The 21,060-nt window shown below is 44.3% G+C and overlaps 1 protein-coding gene across 4 annotated transcripts in view; it reads left to right on the top strand.

Annotated features, from left to right (window-relative positions):
* RNF4 (ring finger protein 4) overlaps positions 1 to 21,060 on the top strand; it is a 148,530-nt gene that overhangs the window by 77,929 nt on the left and 49,541 nt on the right. For all 4 annotated transcript variants that reach the window (XM_029592218.1, XM_029592191.1, XM_029592200.1 and 1 more), the window contains one exon: positions 5,900 to 5,979. In XM_029592218.1, coding sequence (XP_029448078.1) covers positions 5,900 to 5,979 — 80 coding nt within the window. The remainder of the gene's footprint in view (positions 1 to 5,899; positions 5,980 to 21,060) is intronic.

Genomic DNA, 21,060 nt, shown 5'->3' with positions numbered 1-21,060 from the left:
TCGCCCGCGGAGATATGTAAGGCGGCGACATGGTCCTCCCTCCATACCTTTTCCAGATTTTACCGTCTGGATGTTCAGGCCAGGGAGGACACAGCATTTGCGAGGGCAGTCCTACGCGGTCCTCAGGCAGCCTCCCGCCCAGTCCGGGAGTAAAGCTTTTTTACATCCCACTTATTCTGTGTCCATCTGGCTATACGCTAGGAAATGTTGAGATTACTTACCCGATAATCTCCTTTTCCTTAGTGTAGACAGGTGGACTCAGCATCCCGCCCGGCTGCTGGTATACATGGGTTTCACCGATTCCAGGTAAGCCATGTCCTTTCTTACACGAGAGCGTCCACTCTACCAGGTGTCGACGCCTTCCGGTTGGAAGCGCTGACAGTCTCCAGTTACTATCAATCGGTCAGAGGAATCCTGTTTCACTAATTCATTGATTGGTCAGTACACATATATCCATAACAGCTTTTGCAAGGAAGATTACTGAGTTGCTTCACTTCCTGTGGGGGTATATGTACCCGTGCTGACGTCAGATCCGTCTCCAACTGCTAGCACGAGCACACTATACCCACTTGTTCTGAGTCCATCTGTCTACACTAAGGAAAAGGAGATTATCAGGTAAGTAATCTCAACAATATTTTATGAATGTCATAAATCTTGTCCATTTATATGTGTAATAGATTTACTTTACATGTATAATACTTTTGTACTGTATATTTTATCTAAAATTAGCGGTGAGATAATAAAATAACAAAATATGCACATATTTAACTACATGCTGTGAGCTGATGTTCTGCTGCCTGCTTTATTTAATTTCCTATTCTCCGTTCTCTTTATGAAACGCTTGTTTGAAAAGCCAGGTTTTTAAACTTTTTTTTAAAAGTTTGAAATTTTTCTGCAATCTGATCTCAAGGGGCATGGTGTTCCATAGTATTGGTCCTGCTAAGGATAGTGCCCGCTCTCTAACTTGGGTCAGTCTTGCTGTCCTTACTAAAGGAATGGTTAGAAGGGTTTTGTTGGCCAATCTAAGATTTCTCTGTGGGACATGCACACGCAGTGCTATGTTCAGCCACTCAGCTTTTTCGTCATTAATTAATTTGTGTATTGTGCATAGTGTTTTGTATTGTACCCTTTGATCTATGGGTAGCCAGTGTAAATCTGCTAGTGTTTCAGTAATGTGATCTCTTTTTTCCTTTTACCAGTGAGTATTCTTGCGGCAGAGTTTTGTAAAATTTGGAGTGGTCTTTTAGTTGTATATGGTAATCCTAAAAACAGTGTGTTGCAGTAGTCCGTGCTTGTAAAACTGTGTGAACGTTTGTTGGTGTTTAGTAAAAGTTTTAGCCTTCTGAGGACCATAAGTTTGGCGTAACCTTCTTTTACTTTCAGTGATATGTGTTTAAGGCTGATTTCCGTGTCAATTATTACACCGAGGTTCCGTACTTTCTCGGCTAATTCTACTTTCTGATTATTTTTTAGCATAATTGGAGTTTGAATAATCTGTGTGTTTTCATTCTAAATGTAGGAATTCAGTTTTTTCGATATTAATAACTAGCTCCATTTGGTTTAGTAGTTGTTGATTAGGTCTAGGTACATGTTAGCTAGAATTAATGTTTTTTCAGTTGTCAACGTGTAGAATTAGTTGTATGTCATCAGCATATATGTAATGTATGATTCCCAGGCCTGGCACAACGGAAGCAGGTAAATGTTAGAGCGTTGCGGACAGAGCTGATTCCTGTGGTACTCCTGTTTGTAGACTAATTTTCTCTGACATCACGTTTATAATCTGTACTTGAAAACATCTTTTACTTAGATAAGATCTGAACCACTCAAGTGTGTTGTTCTGTAGTCCTATTTCTTCTAGTCTTTTTAATAGTATATCATGATTTACTGTGTCTAAAGCTGATGACAGGTCTAATAACACAAGAATGTAATGTTTTCCATGATCAAATCCTCTGACTATTGTCTGTCAGTGAGAGCAGTAATGTTTCTGTGCTGTAATGTTTACGGAATCCATGTTGCGAAGGGTACAGTATGTTATTGTTATCTAAATGTTCGGCTAGCTGTTTTTGTACAGTTTTTTCTATTAGTTTTGCAATTAATGGTAAATGTGAAACTGGGCTGTAGTTGCTCAGGATAAGAGGGTCACTGTTTGTTTTCTTTAATTGGTTTGATAATTGCCCCTTTAAATATATTTGGCATTGATCCTTCCTCTAAGGATAAGTTTATGATCTTTGCTAGTATTGGGGAAGCTATGTTAGCTAGTTTTTTTTTATGTCCATAGTAGGCAGGGTGTCAATTATATGTGGGGCAGGATTTAACTTTTTTAGCCTTGAGTCCACTTCAAGATTTGATATCTCGTCAAACGTAGACCATTGTGTAACGTCTCTTTTGTGCATTTTAATTTCTTGTTTTGTTGAGTTTGGGATTTTGGTTCTTAAGTTTGTAATTTTGTCACTAAAAAATTGTGCTATTTCATTACACCTATTCTCTGGTAGGTTCTTGGGAGACTGTTTTATCGTTGGTAAGATCTTTTACTATGTTGAATAGTGCTTTTGGGTTGTTTTGCAGATTTTTCTATTGTTGAGCTGAAGTATTGTTTCTTTGCTTCAAGAATTACTTGTTTGTAGTACACTAGATGTTTTCTGAATTTAGTCCAGTTTTCTGTTTTATATTTTTTCCTTTTTTTTTTTTCTAAGATTTCGCTTGCCTTTTTTTATCTTTTTGTTATAACAAGGATTTATTTGTTTAGGTTCTTTAATGCGTATATTTTGTGGGGTTTATTTCATCTGCTGGTTTTAGTCGTTTCCAACCATGCTGCTGTTGCTGAGTCGCAATTTTTATAATCAATATCTGTTAATTTTTCTTCTAATTTGTTTTTTAGTATTTCTGTATTGTAAGAGGGACGATACTGAAATTATTGTTGTTTTTTTTGTTTTTTTTTGTGGTTTTAGATATTTAATAGTAGATTGAATGAGAAAATGATCTGACCATGGAATTTGACTATAGTTTGCGTTTAATTGTTCTAAGAAGCTGTGGTTGATAAATATCAGGTCGAGGGAGTGCCCTGCTTTGTGCGTGGGTTTGTCTGTGATTAGTTTGAATCCTAGTGCAGTCATTACATCAGTTAGTGTCTGGCATGTATTTATTAATGGGTAAACATCCATGTGGAGGTTAAAATCCCTGAGCACGATGGTGGGTTGTGTAGCGTGAGGAATTTGATTAGTGGGGAAATGTTTAGTTCAAGGAGGCTTGGTGGACAGTAAATAAGGCATATTTGTATATTGTCAGTTTCAAAGATTGCAATTTCGTGATTCCTTGGGGGTGTGGCTGGTAAAAGTTTGCACTTGAATTTTTTTTCAGTGATTAGTAGTAGGCTGCCACCTGGCTTATTTGTTCTGGGAATTGAATATACATCATAGTTTCTATGCGCTATTTGGTTTTTTAGAACTGTGTCTGGTTTTTTTTAACCAAGATTCTGTGATTGCAGTGAAGCTTGGTTTGGTGTCATAAAGTAGGTCCGTGATTATTGGGAATTTTTTTTGTAATGGATTGTGCGTTCACTAGTAGGAATGTTATCATTAACAATTTGTTCATATTTATATTTGTACTTTTATCCCTTTTTATTTGAATGAGGTTATTTAAGTTCATTTTCTTTATTTCTTCTGTAATGTATCGGTCTCTAGATTTCCTTATGTATTTATCCCCGTACTTACCTTTGTTTAGAAAGACTTTGATTGTGTGAGATACCTGTTCTTCTCCTTCTTTCTCCATGTTCATATTGGCCAGATTAGGTGTGTAGTTTGTTTGTTTTTGTCCTCAGGGTATACGAAGGGGTGTACAAAGGGGCATGCTCCTTTGTTGCGCTCCTTTGGCGTGCGACACAGGTGCATGGCGCCTCCGTCCCCAGTGCCGCTTTTAAAACCCCCCCCCCCCCCCCCTTTGGCACGCTTTTCTGATGTCAGCAGCGTCAGCCCGAAGGGGGAGAAGCTCGGGGCTCTCTTCCGGGTCCGGCGGCAGAGGTTTCAGCATCTGAAAAAGAAAAGAGAAGGAAAAATGTACGGACAAGGTGTTAGTATAGCCTCGGTGGTTTTGTTGAGGCAGCTGGCAGTCTCGCTTCCATCTCTGTCCCCAGTGCCGCTTTGAAATCCCCCCTTTGATGCACTTTTCTGATGTCAAGGACGTCAGCAACGTCAGTCGAAGGGGAGGGGCTCGGGTCTCTCTTCCGGGTCTGTCGGCGGCGGAGGTTTCAGCGTCAGTAGAACAGACTCCTCGCGATACCTGCTTGCTCCCGCTGGAATCCGCTGCCTGGTTTGCTCCGTCTCGATCTGCTGGTAGAGGTGCATAACCCACTGGTTCTGGATTCATCTGACCATCCTAAAGAAAAGGAAATTCAAGTCAGTAGTAATTTCTCATTTTGTTTCCACCACTTCCAGTGGAAAGCTGTTCCATGTATCCATCACCCTCTCTGTAAAGAAATATTTCCTAAGATTATTCCTGAGTCTACTCCCTTTCAACCTCATCACATGTCCCCTTGTTCTAGAGCCTCCTTTCCATTGAAAATGGCTTACCTCCTATGCATGGAAACCTTTGAGATATTTGAATGTCTCTATCATTTCCCCCCTATCTCACCTTTTCTCCAAGATATACATGTTTAGATCTTTAAGTCTATCCTCATTTGCTTTAGAACAAAGACCACTGACCATTGTAGTAGCCACCCTCTGGACGACTCCATCCTATTTATATCCTTTTGAAGGTGCAGTCTCCAAAATTGTACACAATATTGCAAGTGAGGTCTCACCAGGCACCTATACAGGGGCAATATCACCTACCTTTTTCTGTTTGACCATTCCTCTCTCTAGGCAGCCAGGCATCTTTCTGGCTTTTACCGTTGCTTTCTCCACCTGTTTGGCCACCTTAAGATCATCACATACAACTACCCCCAGACCCCGCTCTTCCTTTGTGCTTAGAAGACTTTTATCTTGAATACTGTACATTTCCATTGCTTTTTTTTGCAACCTAACTTCATTAATCTGCATTTTTTTAGCATTAAATCTTATCTGCCAGACCTTAAGACCATTCCTCGAGCTTCGCTAGATCCCTCTCCATGTTTTCGACACCTTCCTGGCTCTCCACCCTGTTACAGACTTGTATCAGCAAAATAGAAACCTTTCCCCACAATCCTTCAGTTATGTTACTCACAAAAATATTGAAAAGGACTGATCCTGGAAGCACACTTGTTAGTAACACCTCCTTCTCAGAGAAAACACCATTTACCACTACCCTTTTTTGCCATCCACTCAGCCAATTTCTCACCTAGTCAGTCACTCTAGGATCCATATCAAGGGTGCACAATTTATAATTCTTCTGTGTGGTACTTTGTTAAAGGCATTGCTGAAATCCAAGTACACTGCACCTAGCGCTCTCCCTTAATCCAGTTCTCTGGTCACCCAATCAAAGAAATTAATCAGATTTGTTTGGCAAGATTTACCTTTGGCAAAACCATGCTGCCTTGAATCTTGCAGTCCATTGGGTACCAAAAATTGTGCTATCCTCTATTTTAGAAGAGGTTTCGTTAGTTTGCTCACCACAAAGGTCAGACTGTCTGGTGTGTAGTTCTGCCAGGGCATCTTAATATCCTCAAAATTGATGTGAGGGAGCCATATCTTTAATGCAATTACTATTTCAAGTTCAAATTTTTTTTTTAACGGGTACCTCAGAAGCAGTCAAGTTTTATTACCCTGTTTGAAGTAATTGTGATAACTGATTATAATAAAAATTCCCAACACTGGTAGCATATTGACTCTTCTATTGCCATAAAATTCTGTTTTTGCACTTGTTACATTTTTACTGCTTTGTAAAACTATACTCAGATGCTAAATTTTACTCTTATTGTTAATTTAAGCTGTCGAAGAAGTGGTTGATCTTACCTGTGAATCTTCAGATCCAGTAGTGGTTGATCTAACTCATAATGATTCTGTTGTGGTAAGTACCAGTCTGATGTAAGTATACAATTCGTAGCATGTAATGTTTGTGTGCATGTACATACATACATACACACAAATGAGAATCTGTGTCCAGCAATCTGCAGTGCATTGAGTTTGCCTGCCCTTGAGTTTATTTTTTGAAACTTTATTTTTTCTCAAACAGTAGTTGTGGTGTAGGATATGTGATTGGAAAAACCTTTTCATTTGTAGAACAACTTTATTGAAAGACTGTCCTGAAACATGTTATATGCCAAAAAAAAAAAAAACCCCTGAAAGGACAACTTTGGGTATGGGGTCCGATGTTTTAAAATAAATAAATAATAATAATTGGTACAGGCTTTAGTCAATAAGATAGACCTGAGGGAATTCTGTGCTACTTCGGAGTGCAGAATTGGCATTTTTCCTCACAGAACTGCCAAAGATGGAGGAGGCTCCGGCATGCTGCAAGCAGAGTCCGTTCCGCTCGCGGCAAAGATGAAGGCCCTGGCGAAGATGGAGCAGGCCCCTGGTGTGTGTGTGTGTGTGTGTGTGTGTGCGAGACTGCAAGCTGGGAGGGTGAGAGCGCATGTGTGAAGGGTGCCTGAGTGTGGGTGCCAGAGAGATGGAACATATGTTTGTTTATAGTAGATCTAAGCAGTTTACAGTTTAAAACTTACATAGATTGTATAAAGCAAAATAAAAGGTGTAAAACAAATACAATTTCCTGGCGTGTAGCCAGATGGACTCAGAACGAATGGGATAGTATCCGCGTGCTAGCAGTTGGAGACGGATCTGACGTCAGCACGGGGGTATATATATCCCCCCAGGAAGCGTAGCAACTCAGTAATTTCCGTCTCCAAACTGAGCGTGCTTTCCAAAGCTACTTTAATTTTCTTTCTTCTTATATTTCTAGGTTCTACTTTCTAATTTCTACAAAACCATTGAGCCCCACACTCCTGCAGTGATACCCTAAGGTCCCTCCCCCAGTAGAGTTGCCCGGGGTGATTTCCGTGATCCCCCGGTGAGTTAAGTCCTCGGTCCGGCCAAACCGCGGCAGGGACATAGCCCCCAGGCGAGGTTCGGGTGAGGCATACGAGGCGCCTCGATCCCGGCATGGACGAGGTAGTAGGTGCATATCCTCAATCGCGGTGGTGAAGGTACTTACCCGCTCTCCCCGCAGCCGGAGACTGCCCGGGTTCCAGCCGGGAAGCGCCGAGGATCAGGTGAGGCGTACATCTTCTTTTTGGTCTCCGAAGGAATCGAGGATCGGCGGCGTGGCATGCCAAGGAGGGCGCCATTTTGTGGGCCTTGTTCAGGTAGGGCGCCCGTAACGGGCGCAGCTCTATTCCTCCTTGTGCGTATATTGACCTGATTATGGTTCGCAGGTTACACTGATGTTGCCAACCGCCTATTGCTGAGTGCATATTGCATGCCATTAAGCGTGTATTACTAACCGCATATTGCTGAGAGCGTATTGAAGGCCATTCAGCAGGTATTGCTAACTGCATATTGCTAAGCGCAAATTGAATGCCATTGCGGCTGTATTGCTGCCTGTATATTACTGAGCGCATATTAAATGCCATTGAGCGTGTATTGCTAACCGCTTATTGCTGAGAGCCTGTTGGACACTATTGGGCGTGTATTCATGACCGCCTATTACGGAGAGCGTATGATATATCACTTAGCGTTCTTAAGCGCCTGTTGTATTAAGTGCATATTGCTGCCGCATATTATTGAGCGCTTGTTGTATTCAGCACATATTGCTGCCGCATATTATTGAGCGCTTGTTGTATTAAGCGCATATTGCTGCCGCATATTATTGAGCGCCTGTTGTATTAAGCATATATTGTGGCCGCTTTCATCCAGCGCATACTTTCAATGGAACAGAACGCCTCAGCGTCTTCAGCGGGGGTGCCGCCTGCCTCCGGCATTAAAGCCCTCGGCCTCTGCTCTGCATGCCAGCTGCGAGCCACGCACAGTGAAGAGCCAGACTCCCTATGTGCCCAATGTGAGGAGGCCGTGGGACCCTCGGGCCAGGACCAGTCTCAGCCGCGATTTGCTGACAGTTCCCCAGCGGCTACCCCGGATTTAATGGGCAGTCTCGACCAATCAGGAATCCCGGGGGATCTTGCACCCCGGCGATTAGAGGCTGCTTCAATTTCCTGGGTGGATCTCTTTAAGGGGATTCATGCTTTTGTCCAGATGCAAACGGCTTCCCGTTTAGGCCCTGCTGTTCCAGCTGTTCCTGCGGTTTCTGCAGTGCCTGCGGTGGCCGCGACTGCGGCGGCTGCTGCGGTGGCGGCTCCTGCGGATCCTGTTCCTGGACCCTCACGCCCTTATCGTGAGCGGGACCTCCTGCCGCTGGACAGCCCCGATCAGTCAGACCAGGAGTTTTCACCGGACGAGTCCGAACTCCGGGACAAAGGTGAACTTCCCCCAGGGATTGAACCATGAGGCAGTTCTTCCCTAAAGAGGATCTCTCCGACCTGGTGTCGCAGTGTTTGGCGGAGTTGGATATTACGGGTCCCAGCGCTACGGTACCCTCTGCGCAGAACCCTCTGCTGGAAGGTCTTCGTCCTATAGCCCGCCATTTTCCATTCTTGCAAGCAGCACAACAACTGATAGATTTAGAATGGGCGGCACCAGCGGCTTCCTTCAAAGGGGGCCGGGCCCTGACGGGCATGTACCCATTGGCACCGGCTATCCAGGACCTGCTGGCATGTCCTCAGGTGGACGCCTTGATTAGCGCTGTGGTCAAGCGCACTACTATTCCAGTTGAAGGGGGGACGGCCCTCAAGGAGCCTCACGACCGGCGACTGGACGCCATTCTGAAACAGACCTTTGAGGTGGCAGCTCTCTCTTTGCGGATTGCAACCTGCTGCACAGTGGTGACGCGTGCCTGTTCATCACAGGTCAGGAACAACACTCCAGCAGCTGACATGGAGTCCGCTCTTTCGTTCCTCACGGATGCTGCTTCAGACCTGGTCCGGATAACTGCTAAGGGGATCTCATCCTCCGTAGCCGCCAGGAGGCAGCTCTGGATCCGGAGATGGTCAGCTGATGCGCCTTCAAAGACACGCCTCACCAGATTGCCCTTTAAGGGCTCTTTCCTCTTTGGCAGCGACCTGGATAAACTGGCCAGTACATGGGGCGCCTCTCCAGTACCTAGACTGCCGGAAGATCGGTTCCGAAGGAGTCAGCGCGCCTTTCCAAGGCCCTCCAGGGGCAGGGGTTCACAGCGCTTCATTCCTTACAGGAGTCGCTATCAGGCGCCGCGTCCTCAGGCCAGGAATCGGTCCTTTCGGACCAAGCAGCGCAAGAGGGGAGCAGGCCAGGGCTCGGGTCCCGGCCGCGCCTCCCAATGAAGTTCCGCCGATTCATCTGGGGGACGGAGCCATAGGGGGCAGGTTAACCCTCTTCTACCCCAGATGGGTCGAGATTACGTCGGACCAGTGGGTCCTCGCCATCATCCGAGAGGGGTATTATCTGGACTTTCATCATCTCCCTCCGGACAAGTTTGTGGAATCTTCATGTCACATACACAAGAAGGCAGCATTGGAAGCTACCCTGGCGAGGCTCCTGTCCTTGAAAGCCATCATCCCAGTACCTGCCTGGGAAGTGAATTCTGGACACTATTCTATTTATTTCATGGTGCCCAAGAAAGGGGGCACCTTTCGGCCTGTCCTGGACCTCAAGTCCGTCAATCAATACTTACGGGTCCCGAGGTTTCGCATGGAGACTCTGCGCTCCGTCAAGGCCGCAGTACAGCCAGGAGAATTCCTCATGGCATTAGACCTGTCAGAGGCATACCTGCACATCCCGATCCATCCGGATCATCAGCGCTACCTACGCTTCAAGGTTTTAGGACGCCACTTCCAATTCCGGGCTCTGCCTTTCGGGTTGGCCACGTCACCGCGGACCTTCACCAAGGTGGTCGTCGTGGTAGCAGCAGCGCTCAGGCGGGAAGGAATTCTGGTCCATCCCTACCTAGACGATTGGCTGATCAGGGCGAAATCACGAGAGGAGAGCTATCGGACAACCGACAGAGTGATCGCCCTCCTGGAAAGCTTGGGCTGAGTAATCAACCTCAGCAAGAGTTGCCTACAGCCTTCCCAGTCACTGGAATACCTGGGAGTACAGTTCGACACGCAGGCAGACACAGTCAGTCTCACTACCAAGAGAAGGTTGAAACTTCAGACGCGTATTCAGTACTTGATGGGAACCAGTCGGCCCATGGCTTGGGATTACCTGCAGGTTCTTGGTCTCATGGCATCCACCCTGGAAGTGGTACCTTGGGCACGGGCCCATATGAGACCTCTACAACACTCCCTGCTCTCTCGCTAGAGTCCCCGTCTACGGAACTATTCCACGCACCTGCCTCTGCCTGCCAGAGTACGGACCCAGTTACGGTGGTGGTTGCAGCCCAGCCACATGAGCAGAGGGTCGAAGATGTCCTCTCCCACGTGGACTCTGCTCACCACGGATGCCAGCCTGAGCGGCTGGGGTGCCCACTGCTCACAGACTGCAGAACAGAGCAGTCAGAGTGATGTCCGACAACGTCACCACAGTGGCATACATCAACCGTCAAGGCGGAACCAGAAGTCGACAGGTATCTCTGGAGATCGCCTCACTGATATGGCCTGGGCAGAAGCGAATCTGCAGGACATCTCCGCCGTCCACATTGCCGGGAAGGACAACACCACGGCAGACTTCCTCAGCAGAGAAAGTCTAAACCCGGGAGAGTGGCAGCTGTCACCCACAGCCTTCCAGATGATTGTGGATCACTGGGGGATTCCGGACATGGATTTACTGGCGGACAAGTCCAATGCTCAAGTACCCAGATACTTCAGCCGCAAGCGCGACCCGTTCTCACACGGAATCGATGCCCTGGTCCAGCCGTGGCCTCCAGGGACTCTGCTATACGCCTTTCCTCCGTGGCCTCTGCTGGGTGCCATCATCCACAAGATTCAGAAACACCGGGGCCTAGTTCTTCTAGTGGCACCAGACTGGCCAAGAAGACCCTGGTACGCAGACATGAGAAGACTACTGGCAGGGGAGCCTCTTCCCCTGCCTCCTCTCCGGGACCTTCTACGTCAAGGTCCCATCCTCCACGAGGATCCAGCTCAATTCTCTCTTACGGTCTGGCCATTGAGAGGGCTAGACTGAAGAAAAGAGGTTACTCTGAGCCCGTGATAGATACACTACTCCGAGCTCGTAAGTTTTCCCCGTCCCTCACCTACGTAAGGATCTGGAGAGTATTTGAGGCATGGTGCGACACACGGCGCCAATCCACATGCGACCACAATCCCTATTGTGTTGGATTTCCTGCAGGATGGACTTCAGAAGGGTCTCTCCCTCAGCTCCATCAAAGTTCAGGTGGCTGCGCTGTCTTGCTATGGTCCCAGGAGGGATGGCAAGACCATCGCCAAGCACCCGAATGTTTCTCGCTTCCTGCAAGGAGTCAAGCATATTCGTCCGCCACTGAAGTGGCCTGGGCCCTTATGGAACCTCAACCTTGTTTTGGATTTCCTTGCGGGATCTACCTTCAGACCCCTTCGGGGCCTGTCTCTCCGGTCTCTCACCTTGAAGATGGTGTTCTTGCTGGCTGTCTGTTCAGCACGCCGCATCTCAGAGCCACAAGCACTGTCCTGCCGTGATCCCTTTCTGCGAATCACTCCAGAGGCTATCCATCTTCGCACGGTTCCCTCCTTTTTACCTAAAGTGGTTTCACAGTTTCACCTTAATCAGACTATATCCTTGCCTACCACGGCAGGTTTGAAGAAATCCAAAGATGGGCGTTTATTGCGCCATCTCGACATTGGCAGATTACTGCCCAGATATCTGGAAGTGACACAACAACTACGAAAGACGGACCATCTGTTCGTCCTGCACAGCGGGAAGAAGCAAGGTGAAGCGGCCTCGCGGCCCACCATCACCCGCTGGATTAAAGAAGTTTTCAGAGCAGCTTACGTAGGGGCTGGGAAGTCTCCACCTCTACAGGTCAAGGCTCATTCTACCAGAGCGCAAGCGGCATCCTGGGCGGAATCCAGGATGCTGTCACCTGCAGAAATATGTAAAGCGGCGACATGGTCCTCCATCCATACCTTCTCCAGGTTCTACCGTCTGGATGTCCAGGCTAGGGAGGACTCAGCATTTGTGAGGGCGGTACTACGTGGTCCTCAGGCAGCCTCCCGCCCAGGCTGGGAGTAAAGCTTTTGTACATCCCATTCGTTCTGAGTCCATCTGGCTACACGCCAGGAAATGTTGAGATTACTACCTGATAATCTCCTTTTCTTTAGTGTAGATAGATGGACTCAGCATCCCACCCAGCTGCCTGTGTACATGGGTTTCACCGATTCAAGGTAAGCCATGTCATCTATTTCCATAAGAGAGTACACTCTACCAGGTGTCAACGCCTTCCGGTTGTGAATGCTGGCGGTCTCCAGCTCCTATCAATCTGTCAGGGGAATCCTGTTTTCACTTTTCACTGAGCGTCAGTACACATATCCATAACAGCTTTTGCAAGGAAGATTACTGAGTTGCTATGCTTCCTGTGGGGATATATATACCCCCGTGCTGACGTCAGATCTGTCTCCAACTGCTAGCACGCGGATACTATCCCATTCGTTCTGAGTCCATCTGTCTACACTAAGGAAAAGGAGATTATCAGGTAGTAATCTCAACATTAAGACAAAGGTTCGTAGCTATGAAGGGAATGGGAAGCGATGGTAAGTCACCAGGGAGTTGGGGAGGGGGGTTATGTTTGTAAATCTGGAAAAGCTAATGTGTTTGGTGTATTGACGGATGAAGTTGGGTAGTGAGTTTTAACAGTTAGAATTTGGATATAGTTTTCATAAGTTGAGCATAGGTGACGAGGAGGTTGGTAGAGATGTAATGAGGGACATAACCAGATTGAGGAAGCACTGTGGATTAGAGAGTGAATGATCATTAGAATTTTATATTGAATGCGTTGACAAATGGGCAGCCAATGTAGTTGTTTTAGAATTAGGGTAATATGCGCTTTGCGAGGAGTGTTGGTGAGAAGTCGAGCTGTACAATTTTGGATTGATGGAAAGGGTTGTAGAGGGTAATCAGGTAAACCTAAGTAAAGCGAATTACAATAGATGAGGCAAGTTAGGATTAGGGCTTAGAGAACAGATCGAAAATTGTTAGCGAAAAGGAGGGGTTTGAGTTTTTTGAGAAGTGAATTTTATAGAATGAAGTTTTTGTAACAGCTGAGATATTGGCAGACATGAGTATGTGAGGAGATTTTGAAGGAGTGTCTATATGTGTGAGAGATTGGGAGCTGGTAGATGTGAGAAAGGGATTGTGTGTATGTGAGGGTGCTTGCTTGTTTGTGTGAGAGAGCCTGTGTGAAGGAATGTGTGAGAGAGAGAGACATAGCCTATGTGAGGGTGTTTGCGTAAGAGAGAAGGGGACCCTGTGTAGTTGTGTATGCATGAGAGGGAGCTTGTAAGAGGGGGTGTGTTATGTGCACTAGAAAGAGGGGAGCCTGTGTGAGAGAGAGAGGACAGATGGAGCATGTGTGAGTGGCAGTACTGAGAGATGTGTCAAACTCTGAGAGTGGTGTTAGAATGGAAGGGGTTGAACCTGGAGGTGGAGAGGAGAGATACTGGCAGGTGGAGGAGTTGGGGCCTGAGAGGACAAAGTGGCCAAGGGGAGTAGGGAGAGAGAGTGGAAGGGACACTCTTTAGTGAGCTTCTAGGAAACATCTTTAAGTAATAACTTTTTTCTGTATTACATTTTAAATTAATTACTTAGTCATGAATATTGTGTTATTTTGACCAATATAAACTATGCAGAATTTTACATTTTTATGTGCAGAATCCCCCCAGGAGTAAATAAGACACATGCCTGATATGAATTATCATTTATGTGCTCCTCATCTATTTTTCATTAGACAATTTGAGGTGTTTCTTAGGTATTGCTGGACTTATTAAGCTATCATACATTTACACATACATAAACACAATGAAGTTGATATTCAGCACAAGTTAGCTGGACAAATCCAAGGTTTTGAATTACCCAACTCTTGCAGCAGATAACTTTTAGCCAGGTAAGTTGTCATCCAGCTAAATCTTACCTATATTAAAAAAAAAAAAAAAAAAAGAGAGAGAGAAAAGTTGGAAAAGATATGTCTGTGTATCCTGAGGTGATACTGTTCACTCCCTCCCTCAGTAGCGTTCCTTCAGTCCGGTAACCTTGACTGGCATGGACCTAAATTCCAGTTAGCAGTTGCAGGACGAGAGAGGATCAGCAGTGAAGACTTTAACCCTCTCCATCCCCCAGGGTGGGCTGAGCTCATGTTAAAGTTTTTAAGTTTAAAAAAAAAAGCCAGTGACAGGAAGACACCAGGAGAAGGGTCTGTTTCACGGCATTCAGCTGTCCTGCTCACAACTTTGGGGGGAGTTCTGTGAGGGGAGGAGAGAGTGCTGGCACAGCAGGTTGAGCAGCTGTTTGGCTAGTCTCTGCTCCCAGGCTTTTCTCATTTTGGCACACAGTAGGCATTGGGGTACTCTTGTGCACTTTTTTTGCTGCAGACTACCAGCGTGCGCTTGCGCGACTGTGAGCACCCATTCTCGTCTGTGCATGCATTTTGGGCATTCTTCCTTCTGGACGCACATCTTGTACGCCCAGTTGAGGTGTCTGTTCTGGGCATCCATTTTAGGTCACTTCTACGCACAGAGAAAGCTAGGCGCAAGCCTTCATCGGCCTGTGCACTTACAGCATAGCGCCCACTGTGAAGAAACCTAAGCACCTATCTGTTCTGCCTGCCACATCAGGGCCGTTCTGCTGGAGCTTTCTTTAAGCTAGTGTCAGTGCTGCCTGGATGCTTGGAGATTTGCCTCCTTCCAGTTTTGCTGACAAGGTCCATCTCTTCGATCTAAGGGGAGTTGGACCCAGGGAGACACTGCAGGGGTGGCCCCTCCCCTGATTGGTCTGCGGGTCAAATCCTCAGGGGATACTAGCTCACAGGACGTCAGGTTTGGGTCTATGGGGCCTGCAATGGTCTCAGCCTCCTTTTCCTGGGTGGAATTCTTCCAGGGATTGCAGACATTTATACAGGGCCAGTCTGCTGAAATGGCAGTTCCTACTAAGGTAGGTCCAGGTGCTCTGAATGCTCCTCCGCCTTTTTCCATGATCAAGTGCTATAGCACAATGTGGTCTGACAAAGCTCGAATGAAGTTGGACCAGGATGATACCGGTGATGACTCAGATGAATTGAACCAAATCATGGTGTACCTGGAATATGTGGTAGGCCAAATTGACAAACTGAAGAGTAGTAAATCACCTGGACTCACGGCTTACTCCCCAGGGTTCTGAAAGAACTAAAAAATGAAATTTCAGATCTATTTTAGTTAATTTGTAACCTATCATTAAAATCATCTGTTGTACCTGAAGATTGGAAGATGGTCAATGTAACCCTATTTAAAAAGGGCTCTGGGGTGATCTGGGAAACGATAGACCAGTGAGCCTGACTTCAGTGCCGGGAAAAATCGTGGAAACTTATCTAAATGTTTTGTGATTTTTATTTTTATAAGATATGGTTTAACGGGTCATAGCTAGCATGGATTTACCCAAGGGAAATCTTGCCTCATAACTCTACATTTTTTTTGAAGGGGTGAATAAATATGTGGACAAAGATGAACTGGTAGATATTGTGTATTTAGATTTTCAGAAGGCGTTTGACAAAGTCCCACATGAGAGGCTTCTAAGGAAACTAAAAAGTCATGGGTTAGGTGGCGATGTCCTTTAGTGGATTGCAAGCTGGTTAAAAGACAGGAAACAGAGTAGGATTAAATGGTCTGTTTTCACAGTGGAAAAGGGTAAACAGTGGAGTGCCTCAGGGATATATACTTGGACTGGTGCTTTTTTTATTATATTTATAAATGATCTGGAAAGAGGTACGATGAGTGAGGTGATCAAATTTGCGGATGACACATAATTATGCAGAGTAGTTAAATCTCAAGCGGATTGTGATGAATTGCAGGAGGACCAAATGGCAGACGAAATTTAACGTGGACATGCAAAGTGATGCATATAGGGAAAAATAACCCTTGCTGTAGTTACACAATGTTAGGTTCTATCTTAGGAGTTACCACCCAGGAAAGAGATCTAGATGTCATAGTGGATAATACATTGAAATGGTCGGCTTGGTGTGCTGTAGAGAACAAAAAAGCAAACAATGTTGGGAATTAAGAAGTGAATTCAAATAAAACAATGGATGTCATAATGCTTCTGTATTGCTCCATGATGAGACCGCCATGGAGCAATACCTCAAAAAGGTCGCCATATCTCAAAAAGGATATAGTTGCACTGGAGAAAGTGCAGAGAAGGGCGACCAAAATAAGTGTCATGGAATGGCTGCCCTATGTGGTAAGGCTAAGAAAGTTAGAGCTGTTCAGTTTGGAGAAGAGACGACTGAGGGGGGGTATGATAGAGGTCTACAAAATCAAGAAAGGACTCGAACAAGTTAATGTAAATCAGTTATTTACTCTCTGATAGTAAAAGGACTAGGGAGCATTAGAAGTTAGCAAGAGCTCATTTAAAACAAATTGAAGTAAATTTTATTTCTCTCTATGCATAGTTAAGCTCTGAAATTCATTGCCAGAGGAATTGGTTACAGCAGTTAGTGTAGCTGGGTTTAAAAAAGGTTTGGATAAATAAAACTAATCTATAAACACTTGTCAATAGTAAGATCTGAACTGTTCACACAGAACTGCAGTCCCCTTCTTCACAGGTGATGATCTCTGCCACTAAATATTTTTTCTGCTGCTAAAATCCTAATTCCCCCAAGAAGCCTAGTTCTTGAGCCACACACTGAGAGTCTTGATGTGGCTGTTTTTCCCACTTTCGTCGTATACAGTTTTATACTTCAGAAGGCCACTGATCTGATCAATGATGCAAGACTCTGCCATATTTCCTGCAACTTCCCTTGTATACGAATCTTGGTTTCTTGTGGCAGATTTTTCAAAATTATACAAGCATTAGAAAATTCTGTGGCAGATTTTCATAATTCTGAAGTAGTTATGCGGCAGACTTGAATAATTTTACATAAATATTCACATCTAAGCAAAAAGTCAATTTTTATTGAAAACCATTTGCATCTTTTTAAACAGTTTTAAAACTATACAAATTGATTTTTTTTTATCAAATTAAAGCATAAGTTTCTAACATGTCTTAACTTGAAAAATTAAGTGTGGAATGTCACTTTTTGTTTTGAATTAAAATAGTGCAAATATCCAATGTGCTTACTGGAAGTTTTTCATACTGTTAATTTCACAGAAAGAAATGTGCACATATATTGGACACATGGTAGTGCACACAAAAAAGGGCTGAATTAGAGCAAGTGTGAAACTTTCATCAGTAGTGCAGTCATCAAGGCTTTTATGAATTGAAATTAATGCCTTCTCTGCCTGCTGTGAAACACCAGCAGTTGCAGACATCTGGGTCTTTATCACTGTAACTGGTGTATGATTGGCCACATATGCAGGCACAAGAACCTTTAGAAGAATTTCATCTTTATGCAAGGAACATCACTTAATTCATGAATTATATCAAAATAATCTTTGGTTTGATCTTTGAAGGATAAAACATACTAACTACTTTCTCTGTCTACTCCAGCTTTGCCTCTCCCTCCTGTTCCCTTCAAGTCAGGAAAAAGAGGTGGGGGGAGCAGAGTGCCATCTCTTTGATCTGTACACTCTCTGCTTCAAAACACCCCAGCCCCCTCATGTTTCTTGCAGGCTGTTTATGAGGGGAGGAGCTGAGAAGGAAGGAAGGCACATTGTAGCTTTTTTCCAAAAGACTGAATTAGGAGGTTGGAAAGCTTCAGGAATATTGATTCTGTGGCAGATTGTCAAATATGCTACAACAATCTAATTATGCAGTTTCTCCTGTACACAATCTCAGGAGGCTAGGAGCACTGTCCTTGTTCTACCGTGACTATCGGCTACATTTTTTTTCAGCAAGTGGACATTGATATCAAGCTTTCCTTTTCTTTTGTTCCAGCAAACCTAGGAATATGCTTTGTAGTCCTTTTAATTGTGGATCTCAATAGGCCCTTAACCATTTTGGCTTGCTTTATCCTACCCCAAAATCTATTCATCTAATAATGAATTCCTCTACCAGAAAGCATTATTTGCTCTTTTGGGATCTTCTGACAGCCATTTTGTTTTCTCCTTTAAAGTGATGGCCCTCTGTCCTCTGTTTCTACTACCAGTATCTGTACATAAGAAATTGCCATGCTGGGTCAGACCAAGGGTCCATCAAGCCCAGTATTCTGTTTCCAACAGAGGCCAAACCAGGCTACAAGAACCTGGCAAGTACCCAAACACCAAGAAGATCCCATGCTACTGATGCAATTAATAGCAGTGGCTATTCCCTAAGTCAACTTGATTAACAGCAGTTAATGGACTTCTCCAAGAACTTATCCAAACCTTTTTTGAACCCAGCTACACTAACTGCACTAACAACATCCTCTGGCAGTAAATTCCAGAGCTTAATTGTGCGTTGAGTGAAATAATTTTCTCCGATTAGTCTTAAATGTGCTATTTGCTAACTTCATGGAATGCCCCCTAGTCCTTCTATTATCCGAAAGTGTAAATATCTGATTCACATCTACTCGTTCAAGACTTCTCATGATCTTAGACCTCTATCATATCCCCCCCCCCCCCTCAGCCGTCTCTTCTCCAAGCTGAACAGCCCTAACCTCTTCAGCCTTTCCTCATAGGGGAGCTGTTCCAACCCCTTTATTATTTTGGTTGCCCTTCTCTGTACCTTCTCCATCGCAAATATATCTTTTTTGAGATGCGGCAACCAGAATTGTACACAGTATTCAAGGTGCAGTCTCACCATGGAGCAATTCAGAGGCATTATGACATTTTCTGTTTTATTAACCATTCCCTTCCTAATAATTCCTAACATTGTTTGCTTTTTTGACTGCTGCAACACAATGAGCCAACGATTTCAAAGTATTATCCACTATAATGCCTAGATCTTCTTTTTCCTGGGTGGTAGCTCCTAATATGGAACCTAACATCGTGTAACTACAGCAAGGGTTATTTTTCCCTATATGCAACACCTTGCACTTGTCCACATTCAATTTCATCTGCCATTTGGATGCCCAATCTTCCAGTCTTGCAAGGTCCTCCTGTAATATATCACAATCCCTTTGTGATTTAACTACTCTGAATAATTTTGTATCATCTATAAATTTGATAACCACACTTGTCTTATTCCTTTGCAGATTATTTATATGTATATTGAAAAGTGCCGGTCCAAGTACAGATCCCTGAGGCACTCCACTGTTTACCCTTTTCCACTGAGAAAATTGACCATTTAATCCTACTCTTTGTTTCCTGTCTTTTAACCAGTTTGTAATCCACGAAAGAACATCGCCTCTTATCCCATGACTTTTTAGTTTTCTTAGAAGCCTCTCATGAGGGACTTTGTCAAACGCCTTCTGAAAATCTAAATACACTACTGGTTCACCTTTATCCACATGTTTATTAACCCCTTCAAAAAAATGAAGCAGATTTGTTAGGCAAGACTTCCTTTGGGTAAATCCATGTTGACTGTTCCATTAAACCATGTCTTTCTACCCCTGTTGAGGAAACCGCTGTGAAAGTGCATGCGGAGCGGGCTGCACCCCACCTGGTTGAGGAGATCTCTTTAAGTCCAGGGGCGCCGGCAACACCACCTCCACCTGGGATAACTGGGGATCCTCCAGTAGATGAACCAGGTGTTTCCCAGGAGATCTCGGGTGGTTCGGCCCAGAGGCTAATAAAAGAAACTACATCCAATGAGTTTAATAAGGAAATACCCCCGGAAATATCTGGATTAGAAGACTCTGGTAGTTCATCTTTGATCCCCAAAGATGAAAGTACACCTAAAGCAGAAAAGTTGAATAAGATTAAACAAAGGGATACTGATAAAGCTGTTAAACCTAAAGTTATATAACATCTGTAATTATGAAGCCTCCAAATATTACCCTTGAGACATTGTGGAATTATATAGCAAAGTTGGATACTTCAATTACGAATTTGACAGTGGCAGTAATGGAAGCTAATAATACTCTGAAAGGTAATTCAGAAAAGATAGAAAGTCAGCAAAAGGAAATCTGTAAGATTGAAGATCGTATTACAAAGATTGAAAAAGTTCAATGTAATCAAATTAAGGTTGAAGATCAGTTTCATAAAAAATTTGAAAATTTAGATAATATGCGGGCTTTGAACTTAAGAGTAGTTAATTTCCCAGTTGTTAATCAGATAAACCCTGTTGATTTATTTAAAGCATATATTACATAGATATTAAAGGTTCCTGAACAGGCTATGCCGGTAATTGAAAAAGCCTTTTATTTAGGAAAAAAGAAGGAACAAGATCCAATACAGAGTGATGATCTGGGTAGTAAACAACAAAAGATTTCTGATGAAAGTGTAATTAATATTTCAGATTTCCTTCAAAAATCTCAAGAAGAAATTGAGGTAAAAAGGCGAAGTACATTGTTAGTGAAATTTGCTTTCATTACTGACAAAGAAAATGTTTTAAGATTTTTCTTCCGTAACAAATCGAATTTATTTAATGGGCAACAAATTTGGGTATATCCTGACTTAATCAGATGTACCCAAATATGTCGGAGGAAATTTCTGGCTTTGAGGAAGCGAGTGGTAGAAAAGGGTGGTTACTTCTTATTAAAGTATCCCTGTAACTGTTCAGTTAAAGTTTGAAGGGAAGGCTTATTTGTTTTTGGTTCCTGTCCACCTTGAGAATCTTCTTGAGAATATTGTAACTCCGGCAATAGATAAATAGGGGGTTGTTTTGCATGTATACCTAAATGAGAATGGGGTAGATTTTCAAAAAATGCGCGTTCGCGTACTTTTGTTGGCGCACCAGTCGCAAACAAAAGTACGCTGGATTTTAGTAGATACGCGCGTAGCCGCTAAAATCCAGGATCGGCGCGCGCAAGGCTGCCGATTTTGGGCAGCCAGCGCGCGCCAAGCCACGCAGCCTGCCTCTGTTCCCTCCAAGGCCGCTCCGAAATCGGAGCGGCCTCGGAGGGAACTCGCTTTCGCCTTCC

This window comes from Rhinatrema bivittatum, chromosome 1 (assembly GCF_901001135.1).
Source record: "Rhinatrema bivittatum chromosome 1, aRhiBiv1.1, whole genome shotgun sequence".
NCBI lineage: Eukaryota > Metazoa > Chordata > Amphibia > Gymnophiona > Rhinatrematidae > Rhinatrema > Rhinatrema bivittatum.
Note: the sequence above shows the minus strand (reverse complement) of the source record. Positions and strands in the feature narration are given on the sequence as shown.